The 11,424-nt window shown below is 41.1% G+C and overlaps 2 protein-coding genes across 3 annotated transcripts in view; both read right to left on the minus strand.

Annotated features, from left to right (window-relative positions):
- POC1B (POC1 centriolar protein B) overlaps positions 1-9,016 on the minus strand; it is a 44,779-nt gene extending 35,763 nt beyond the window's left edge. The window contains exons 1-3 of one of the 2 annotated variants that reach the window (XM_021528014.2): positions 8,912-9,016; positions 8,590-8,674; positions 594-765 (exon numbers count right to left, since the gene is read on the minus strand). In XM_021528014.2, the coding sequence (XP_021383689.2) occupies positions 594-765; positions 8,590-8,674; positions 8,912-8,926 (272 nt within the window). In that variant the 5' untranslated portion in view covers positions 8,927-9,016. The remainder of the gene's footprint in view (positions 1-593; positions 766-8,589; positions 8,675-8,911) is intronic. The other variant, XM_021528013.2, reaches the window with a different exon arrangement.
- On the minus strand, positions 5,394-8,382 carry GALNT4 (polypeptide N-acetylgalactosaminyltransferase 4). The gene has a single exon (XM_021528012.3). The coding sequence runs from the start codon at positions 8,099-8,101 to the stop codon at positions 6,350-6,352; it is 1,752 nt and encodes a 583-aa protein (XP_021383687.1). The 5' UTR covers positions 8,102-8,382; the 3' UTR covers positions 5,394-6,349.
- Positions 9,017-11,424: the final 2,408 nt, after the last annotated feature.

Raw genomic sequence — 11,424 nt, forward strand, 5'->3', positions numbered from 1 at the left:
ATTATTTTTAACTTATTTAAATATTATTAGAATAACATTCCTTAAGTTGCATTTAGCATGACCAATTTTACAGAACAGTGCAATTAAGTAGTAGCATTGGCCTTTAGTCTCATTAGTATTTGAAAGAGATTTTGTTTAATATAGTAATCTAGAAAACACTTGGAAGTTCAAGTAACATCTGTCTAAGATCATACTGAATAATTCATAATTACTACTACTCAAGAACAGTCTGATAAACCAAGTCAATTAAAATATTTTTTTTCCAAAAAAACATTGTTTTCATCATTTGTCTCCCCAAAATGAAGCACAGCCATGCAATCCTTATTAAAATATAATCTTTAAACCAGAGAAATATACAAAGCATAGTTCTACACACCCTAAATTGTGACCTCCGAGTTGTTATATTTTTCTTTTGAAACAACAGAATATTTAGAAAATAATAAAGTAATAAAGAACCGTGTTGCGTGTGGTCCCCAATCTCCGTTTCTGTAAAAGTCCAGGCACGTGGAAAGGAAAAAGAAACTTGAGTAAAGCCTCCAACATTCACATTGTACAATCATGAAACATATCCAACATTGCTCAGTTATACTCACATGCAAGGAATCCATAGCCTGACAGTGTGATCATGAGAAGCTGAAGCCAGCACCTGCCCATCTGGTGAGAACTCTACACTTGTCACCGCTTCCGCATGGCCTGAAAATCTGTAGGCTCTGCACTGGGCATTCAGCTTCCACAATATAAGAAGAGTATCCACAGAGCAGCTAACTGCAAGTAAAAGACATCAGAAGTCTCCTCACTGCGCTTATGAAAGTCAAAGCAAACGACTATGGATTTGGATTCACCAGAGAACTTAATGGGTATTACAGGGAGGGAGGAGTAATTAGGTTTTAATGGGTTCTTAGCCTAAGCAGAAGCCTGGTAGCAAGTTATGCTAAGACCGGGCTTTCAGAAGGATGTCACAAGACTGGGAGAAGTAAAGGGCAATTCTTAGCAGGTAGCTCTCTCACATAAACCAACTGGCTTGCAAGTACTTTGACGATAGAGAGCAAAACATTCAAAGCCGAACATCATGCACATCAGTAACTATGAACACAGATTTGGTTTTACCAAATCCTAAGAACAATAGGCAAATTCTTTAGTAATCTCATTTTGATCTCCGAGATGGAACTTGTTTCAAGTATCAAGTGTTTAACTCCAAAAAAACATGCCAACTTAAACTGAAGACACGACTTCTAACACTTCAGATTATCTACAGTTGAGTGACAATATCGACATACAATTCCAAATTCCTATTTAAGTACCAATTTTATAACATTCATATTTGTCTAGTTCAAAAGAAAACAAAGTTGTCATTCTGAAAACACAGCATGTTTGAGGGTGGGTTTTTTGCAGTCACTTTACAGGTGAACAATACTAGCTACAGTCAAAAAGGCAAACCTAACTTTCACCAGAGCTTGATCATTTTCAGGAAACTGTAAGAAGCAAAGACAATAAGCAGCTGAATTAAACTGGTACATGTGATTCCTATATCCCTGTCATCTTCATCTCTGCTAAACGTTAATATATATTCATAAATCAAAACAAGGTATTCACACTCCCAGTTGTCAAATTCCTAACCCTAGTAGAGAAAAGAAGAGGGGCCTCCTGGAAGCTGGAAGTGTACACGAAGATGGCTTTTCTCTATCCAGTTTCTTTCAAGCACCAACATAGCACAAAGAAATTGAATTTCCTTATTATCACATGTCCAGGCAAGCATCAAACAAAATATTAGCATATTAGAATATTAAATATTAACTATTAAATTCTCTTTATTAATTTTCTACAAAGATACTGTTTTTAATCTTAAAAGACTAGCTTCTGCTAAAAGATGCGAGACCAGACTATCCCTATGTCCATATCAACAGGCCTATATTTGGTAAAGAAATACAGGATATTTTTCCCCCACTTCAACTATTCAAAGCCCTGTTTTACAGCAGGGTCTTTCTAATTGTACCTGAAAATATTCCTTTTCCCCTTTGATTCTGGAAAGTGATCTACAGTGGAGTAAAACTGAATGGAAAAAATGAAATATAAGCTAAAATAGAATTTGAAGGCACAGGGTTGGAAATGTGAAACAGACAAGACTGACTGGCTTCTAAAACAAATCATTGATGAACTACAAAATACCTGTGGTGTCTTATGAATAATGCATGAAGCCTGTGCAGTATCAGCTTTCAGTTGCAAAAACTGAGGGAAATATTCTGAGAAAGATGACAACACCATTGATGTCAGCCTGGTTTCTTGTAGCTTGCCGTCTTATAGATGGACTATCCAAAGGTAAATGAGACACAAGCAGTGACCTGAAGTTCTCCTTCCTGTGGGACATCTGTGACCATCTTCCTTATTTTCCCTTTGGACTCCCTTCTGCCTATGCAATACTTAAAATATTGGATCAGAAACAAAAAAAAGCACAGAAGGTCCAGAAGAATTTTTTTAGGATGTACCATAATACAAATAGGCCTGTTGCTCCTCAGAGAATACATGACATAACCAGAACCATGTTTGGAGGTGAAAGACAATTTGCCTTTGCTAAGATCAACTGAAAAGCATAACTAAACACGTAGAAAGTTGAAAAGTCACACTGAGCTGACTCCAATATACAACTTACTCCAGTTTATAACCCGAGTGCTTTTTCTTTTTTAACCATCAATACACTTCTATACACACCCACGTATAGCAGACACATCACTGGACAATTTGCTTTTCTGCTGATGAGTCATTACAGAACTGAACACCAAAAAAATAAAGACTTGGCCTTATGCAAAGGCCAAGCTGAGAGATCTTCAGCAAAGTAGTGTGTAAGCAGATACCTAAGCTTCACATTTGCTATGAAAAAGATTTTGTGGTATTTGCAATGAAACAATTTATAACTGTGACTATGGATGGTATACATTTTAATATATACATACACAAATATATGAACACAAGTTGCTATAATACAGAATTACCATTTCACTCTAATTTCCCACAATAACAAAGTGGTGACTAAGATAGTTGTGCAAAGATCAAAAGAAACAAACTCAGACAAGCTTTAACAGCTCAATGTACATCTCTCAAAATACTGAAGCATCTCCAATATAATTAATCACTCAGTGCAAGAATTATAGGGCAGATGGAATAGAGTGCACATGATGAGTGTGTGAATATTCAAACCCTACCACTGCCAACAAAGCCCCACACTTTACAGGAAACCTGCAGCTCTCAATTATACAGTACAACACCACAATGTAAACACATTCTGCAATGAATTGCAAGATTTCCTACTTGGAAAAAAATTATTATTAATTGAACCTCTGTCAAAAAAGCCAATCTGGAATTCTAAGCACAGTGGATAAAATACTAAGAACTTTTAATAACTCCCATAAAATCAAGTTACTGGCAGTTTTTGTTGCATTCTGTATGCATGAACACAAGAGGAAAAGAACTGAGAAGAGTCAGCACGCTAGCCAATATTTAATTTTCTGGATTTTATTTTTTTCAAAAGAAATCCCAAAGCCCTCCACATTTATTCAGTGTTAAGTTTACATTCAATTTCTTTTAAGTCACTTAGGGTCAGTAGTTTAAAATATATACAAGCATTTGCCAAATCTTCAAAGTCTAACAGAACAGAAAACTATTCAGATTTTCCAGAAATCTGTACATACTGAAAAATAATTAGATAGGAGTATTGAAATGGTAAGGTATTGTTTGTTTTTTTATTTCTCTAGTCCCTCCTCCTTTTAGTCACATGTTTTTTATTCCCATTGGGAAGGTTTTAATATATTTTTTTTTTTTTTTTTTATGGCCAGGTCATTTAATTTGGTTGTTTTTTTTTTTTTCTTCTCCCAAGTTTGTTTCTAAATAACTCCAAAAATAGAAAGGGAAGTCATGGGGAGAAGGAAGGGTTCAAATACATAGAATAACTTTTCAAACTCACAGGCAGATTAACTTATAATTATTGCTTAAATAGATAAGGAACACTTTGAATGTCAGGTTTAATTGGAAGGTATATCTTTATACAAAAAGCAGTTTTTGCCAAGTACTAAAAAATTAACTGTATAAAATTTGCATAGTCTGTATTCACATCATTTAATTACTTTAATCTGAAAAAACATGCATTGCACATACTATTTATGATCTGCACATAAGAGAACCTAGGCCTTTTTCCTGTCATTTCTATTGAACAGCCAACAGAAAGCTTTTCACAAAAGCACATACTTTATATAATTTATTGCCCCAGTATATATAATTTATTGCCCCAGTATATAATGACTGGCTGCCTTTTAAAATTCAATAAATGGTTCATAACTTGCAGGTATACAAAAGAATTCCTGCTGCAAAGTGGAATGCAATTTTTCAGGAATGTTTCCCTTGTGTAGTAAAAAGTTCCCTTTCTTTTTTTTTTTTAAGCAAACAAACAAACAAACAAAAAACTACAACAAAAAAACAACTTAGGGGAAAAATAGAAGATAAAAAAGAAAAAAATCAAATTGCAAGTAACTGCCTAAAAATAAATTAAAATAATCCAGGCCACACAGTGGCCAGCATTTTTAGCATGGTTCAATCCTGCATCCCAAGCTCCAAATTTTCTTCTGTTCATCTTCTGCGTTAACCTGCTTCCACCCAAACCTCTCAAAGCTTTCAAGTCATGAAGATTTAAGAGTATGTTATAACTTATTCTTAACTTTATTTTTGGCAAAACTTCAACTACATCAGGTCTCACTTGTCCCTTTTCAACCCTTCTACCTACTAACACCCGTAGCAAGTGTACATCCACTACATTCCTCAAGTATCCAGATAACTAATGCTCACTAGCTTAAGTTTCTACCTACCAGCCCCATGCAAAGACTTACTACACTATGGCTACTGAAGAACATTTATCACCTCAGTGAGAGTAATCAAAACAGCTGGAATGCCCAACACATTAAGAAAAGTATTCAACTTAAATCTTATGAAAGTAAAACAGAGATACTAATGCAATTTTTTTTTTTTTCCAATGACACCATATATCACATCTACCATCTATAATCACAATTAAAACAGATTATTGACGTGATTTGAGAATCCGTACTCTTCAAAAGCATAACAGATAAAGAAAACATTCTAAATAAGTAATTCTTTGAACCATCAACAGATCTTAGCTTCCTCCAAGCTCTCCTTTGTTTTTTCAACTCCCCTTATGTCAGAAGCTGCAGCTTCCTAGCCTTGCCCAAGGTCTCCAGTGGTATTGTTTTGACCAGAAACAGGCAGCTTATGCTGTATTATTTCAAAACTCTTCTTAGGGTTGACCCATGCCAGCTGTTGTCAAAACACAAAATGCAAAATAAAACAGCCCAAATGTTGCTCTATGTTACCTTTCTCTACCCTGCTGACAGACCAAATGGAAAAAAAAATCCCAAACAAACAACAAAAAACCTCAACATGGTCTACATCGCATAACTTTTGTGTCTCTTAAGATGTGGAGCTGAACATGGAAAAGCTTACACAGAGGAAATGTATACATTAAATATATAGCTATGATATAGCAGTAGCTAAGGCAATTTTGTGGTTCCTTTCCTTCTCCATTGCCTTTAAACAAAATTCTTACTTGTAGCCATCCATGTTTCTTCTATTTTTGATATCACCAGCATGTCCTTGGTTCCACTGCTACCACACTCTCCTCTAAACGCATGAGAGCTCCTGACTAAGCGCCATGGGGTAAGATTTTTACAATAGTGACAAGACTGCAAAGCAGTGCCAAAGCCCTGCTAGTAAATAAACTTCCTATTCTTCTGGATAATATAGTACCCTTGACACCATGTACATTCCCAGAAAAATGCAGACCATTACAAGGCTTAGATTCAACTTTCCACATCAATGTCCATTCAATCACATGCTACTCTAGCTACTTAGGGCATTAGATACATATTTTATAATGTATCTGCAACATAGTCAGCTAATACCACTGCAAGAACCGTAACTTTTACTTCTGTAAGTAAAAATTTTTTGTTTACATGGAACATTATCTCACAGGATTATTGCATAATTTTAAGATGAAAAAAAAAAATCCCTCTTCAGTCCACTCAGAAGCCTTGGTTTTATAATCAAGACGGAGGAAAGTAATAATGGATCAAAATTTTACAAAAATAAAAGGCATTAGATGTTCTAAACCATGTTTTAGAAACTGAACCCCACTATTTACTTTTGTTTTCCATCATAGTAGACAATTTCTACATCACTACAGAGAGAGATGTGAAAACATTTCAAGGTATTCAATCAAACGTTGCTATCTGCTCACACGTGTAAAAAGCTTCGAGATCACAGTCCATCCAATTCATACTACCAGCGGTGATTATTTCTCAAATTTCCAAATCTGATTTTTATCTCCAGCATTACAAGTTCTCATTTGCACATCAGCGTGCCCCTCAGTTGTACGATAAGCAGTAAGGCACTTCCTCGAATGAGGATGATAAATAGTCCCATCTTCTTTGAAGTGCCAGATAATAATTTCTGGGATAGGAGATCCATCTTTTGGGCAGCTCCTCATACCTATGAAGTCTTCACGCTCAGGGACTTCAGCACATAGCTCAGTTACAGAGTTAAATCTAATCTCCTGATTTGATGTATATTCAAAAAATTGGTTGCCTCCCTGACCATGACAGCCAAAGAGAGAAAGGTGAGACCCGGTAGGATTATGTTCCTGTAAGACATAGTCAAGGCACTCTGAAGGTATTCCTGTGCTGCGGATAGCACCATGCCAGCCAGGACGATCTTCTGGTACATGCAACTCAGCAAATACATTTTTTAAATACCAGTGAAAACTCTTGCATTTCAAACGCTCCCTAAGAATCTTTCTTTCAGAAATGTCTCCGTAGTTTTCTTTCCTTGCTGAAGGATTTCTGTTGTAAAAGTGATCTTTGAACTCATCCATCCACACCTCAGCAGCACGTGCCGTGTTCTGAAGGAAATTTGGTCTAGCATAGGGCGCACGCTTTGGAAACACATGGCCCACGTGGGAGCACGGATGAATTTCCAACATGCCTCCACACTGCCAAACCCTAAAGGATAATTCTAAGTTCTCCCCTCCCCAAACATCCATTCCTGTATCATAGGTTCCCAGGTACTCAAAATACTTTTTGCTGACAGCAAACAAGCCACCAGCCATAGTTGGGGATCTGATTGGGTCGGTTTCTGACTTGCGCCTGAGACGTTCATGTTTAGGCACTGAGTGCCACTGGAACGTCAGCCGCCAGTCAAACCCCCCAATCATGGGCTCTGCTGTTTGCATGTAGTATTCAAATGTTTTCCAGTCAATGGTATCAATGACAGGACAAACAATAACAGTCTCATTCTCAGCAATCCTCTCGAGCAGTGGTTCCAGCCAGCCGGAAACACATTCACAGTGACAATCTAGGAATGTGAGAACATCACCGGTAGCAAAGGTAGCACCAATCAAGCGTGCACGAACCAAACCTTCTCGTTTGTTGGTTCTTATCAAGCGAACTCTTTTCAGACTGCTTATATATTTTTCGAGTTCAGCCTTCAAATACACTTTATCACTCAGGTCATCCACCAGTATAATTTCTTTCAGAAGCACCGAAGGTGATGTTTCAAGAACACTATGTATCGTCCGCAGCAGCGTTGACCAGGCTTCATTGTAGAAAGCAATTATAACAGATGTTGTGGGCAGTCTTCTGTAGTTGTAAGATTTAGCTTTACAACCACTCAGTCTATTATCTTCAATGTGCCGGTGGAGAGAAATTTTATCACTTAAATAAATATTTATTGCATACTTCTCAATCAGCTCTTCTTCCTGTTTCTGTTCCTCAGGACTCAGCTGGGGGCGAGAGGGTTTACCCCATTCTCCTGGAGCATAAGGATCAGGTGGGGGTTTGTCATAAACTGGACGAGCCACATCGACACCTTTTTCTGCCCCGTCAGAAAAGCGCCTCTCCCATTTCCCCTTAGTGATGCTCTTGCCGGTGAGGGAGGTACCGAAGGAAGAGACCGACAACTCGACCACAAAGCAAGCAATCATTAAGAAGCCGAGGAACATGCAGCTTTTGCGGATCCACGTCCATCTTCTCGCCAGACGAATCCTCATCTTTGATAGTTAAAAGCAGCTCCTTAGCAGAGAGGGGTCCGTGAAGTCCTGCCGGCTCTCCCCGCGCCGCCGGGGAGGATGAGGCTGCAGGCACTCCCAGCCTCGGGCTCGGGACGCCGGCAGAGTTTGCAGCCAGCCCTCCGTGGTGGGCCCGGTAGATTCCAGGGGGACCGCGGGGGAGAGGGGCAGCAGCGGAGGCACGGAGCACCCCTGCCCCTCCGGCCTCGGCGCTCCCCTCGCTTACTTCCTCCTCCTCCTCCTCTCTCTCCGCGGGACAAACCCCTCCTCCAGCCTTGTGGTTTGCTCAAAAAGTTGTCGCTTAAGGAAGGGGAAGAGACTCCTTAGCCCGCCCGAAGGCGCGGGAGCCTGCCCCGCCTCCGCGCCCGGACCTGCGCCCGGAACCGCCCGGCGGCTCCGGGGAGGGAAAGAGGGAGGAGGGAGCGGGCTGCCCCGCCCGGAAAGCAAACGGCGGCCGGCCCCGCACTCACCCATCCCCGCCGCGCTCGCGTTGAAGGCGACGCCCGTCACCGCCGCCGTGTGGCCGCGGAAAGGCCGGATCAGGACGGGGTCCTCCTGGGGAGAGGGTGCGCACCGTCAGGCTGCGGCGGGGGCGGCCGCGCCGGCCCTCCCCCGCCCCTGCGGCTGCTAACGCCCCGCGCGCGGCGGGAGCCAGCGCTGCCGGCGCCGGAGCGTTCCCACAGGCGGCGGCCGCGGCCGGGCAGCCCCCGGCACCAGGAGATGCCCGCCGGCCGCGGCTCGCCTGTCCGCCGTCCTGGCTGCCGCAGCCGCCGCCGGGGGCCGAGCCCTTACCAGCGGGGAGGCCATGGGCGGAGCGGGGGGGAGCGGCCCGCGAGAGCCCCGCGCTGCGGGCGCGGCCTGCCGAGCGCCGGATTCATCCGCCGCGCCAAGAGCGCGGAGCCCCGTCCGCCCATGCGCGGCCGCGCTGCGCGGGGCGGGGCCGCACGCGCGCCCGGGCGCGGGGCGCCCTTAAAGCCGCAGCGCCCCGCCCGCCCCGCTCGGCGGCTGGGGCCGCGACGGGAAGGGCGAAGCCCCCGAGTCTGCCTGGTGGTCGGCCACGGTGCCTTAGGGGCTGCGCTCTCAGTGCGGGGCGCGGCAGACATTGGTAGAATGCTCGGCTAGCGGAAAGTCTGGCCCATGTTACCTCGATTTTGTGACTTACAAGTTCATGCAGGGCAGCTGTGATTAAAACCTCAGACTGATTTTATATTAAGCTACCTTAGGCAGTTTGGCCTCTTGTCTTCTTTTTCTTCAGTTGTTTCCTGTTTTGGTCGGACTCTCTAGATTTCTAAATTGCCACTCACATCTGTATCATACAGAGTGCTCTTTTAACAGACTTTTAATGCTCTAACAAACTGCACCTACCTTAAAAATTAAGAAAGCCTATTGCTCCAATAACACCAAATTGTTTGTGTCAGTAGTGCTCTGAATGTTTCTCCAGCTTCATGGAAAGCTAGACGAGGGAACCAACCTGGCCGGAAAAGTACCGCTCCCATAGCATCGCCAGTAAAAGTAGAGTTGACAGCAATTAGCAGCAAGAATGGCTGTGATGTCAAAGCTGTCATTCGATACATGAGTGTTCCTGAAGAAGTAACTTATACTGCAATTACCCTTCCTTTCTCTTTTAAATGCAGTCTGCCTTTTACTAGTTGTTCTGATATTAAATTGTTACATCTACAGAATCAGGTCAGTAATTAGGCCAACATATAAGAATTGTCACTTATAGGACAGTTCCAAATAAATTGTGTTTAACCATGAAAGGCACAATTAAAATAATAACTTTGGAAGTGGTGGAAAAAGTACAATTATCTCAAGTGTATAAGGCAGTTTGATGAAAATCTACTAGCAGTCCTTACACTGAGATTATGTAGGCTGATAATTTCCCATTTTGACTTCACAATATGAAACCTTTTCAAAAATATAAGTGGTGGGACAAGACACATTGACTTTAACTTGGACCTAGAAAAAGCTACGGCTTTTTTTGCCGTTATTTGGTTTTGGTTTGGCTTTTTGGAGACGTTTTGCTTTAGTGTTTTGGTTTGGTTTTTTTTTTTTCCTTCTACACAGCTCATCCTCCCATCCTTTTCTTTTAGTGCCTCTGATTTACATCACAAAATAAAATGTAGCACTGAAAAAAGTTGGTAATGATAAGACTTTAATGTTCTGCACTCTACTCCACTGCAGAAGCAGTAAGTTAACTAGTTAAACTTAAATTGACTTCTTCACCATTACTAAAGTCTTCCAGCCTTTTTCACCTTTTTTCCCAACTATCTTCTTTCTGCCAGGTTTTTTTCAGCTGTGAATGATGTGTCTCATCAGGGAGACACCATTTACATTCTATCCCTCAGGTCTGCTACCAAACTTTGTGTGATATTAATTTATTCTGCATCTTCTCATCTCCTGAATGTAAGAAAGTACCATCTTTGCTGCTCTTACTGTGTGCTGCGTGTTTTTGGTATTTCTTGTACATTGTGTTTTCAAGTTTGGATCTGTTCTGGGAGTTGCTTAAAACCCACTGGTCAGAAACATGTTCCTTTTTTTAGAAACTTAGCTGAATGACAATTCCCAGTCCTACTGAATCCTTTTCCCTTTGCCTTCTTTAGAGCAGGTCAGTATATTTTACTAATTTTAGTATGCTAGCAATGTACTGGAATCTCTACCTGCCCACAAAATTCCTGGACTATAAATTGCCAGGTGATAGGCATAAAGCAAAGGCTGTGATTTCGGAGAGGAGAGTGGCATCCCTCTTTCTACAAATTGATAGATGTGTGTTTCTCAAATTGTAGGGCTTACAAAGTTAATCTGTTTCTTGCTGTTTCTCCTCACCTGAGAGTGCTTTGAGGACTCCCAAATGCTTGTAGGAAGCAAAGTATTCCTTTACTGCAGACATGTAATTAGCTATATGACTGTAGTTACAAAGCTGGCAGGTAATAGGTTTTATGATGATTATGTTCCCTTATTAGTATGTATAGGTTTTACTTTTTAAATTATTTTAAGATTATCATAATTTCCTAATAACACAATTATGAGTTGGCATTGTCTTTTTAAGGTTGTGATATGCAAGAGCAATTTACTGTAATAAGTTGTTGTGCACTGTGATGACAATGATAAATGATGCCTCAGAAAATATGTTCCAAGCATCATGTATCAGCAGGCTGCTGTTTCAGCACCTATGGAGTTGTTTTTTTCTCAGGCACCGCATTAAGGTAGTACATGTACAAACAAAAATTGTATCTAGAGAACACTTTATGATGGTAATTCCAGGCTTGTGCTGACCGCATGGTCACTGCAGGAAAAGAATTAGT

Source organism: Lonchura striata, chromosome 5, assembly GCF_046129695.1.
Source record: "Lonchura striata isolate bLonStr1 chromosome 5, bLonStr1.mat, whole genome shotgun sequence".
In the NCBI taxonomy this organism is placed as follows: domain Eukaryota; kingdom Metazoa; phylum Chordata; class Aves; order Passeriformes; family Estrildidae; genus Lonchura; species Lonchura striata.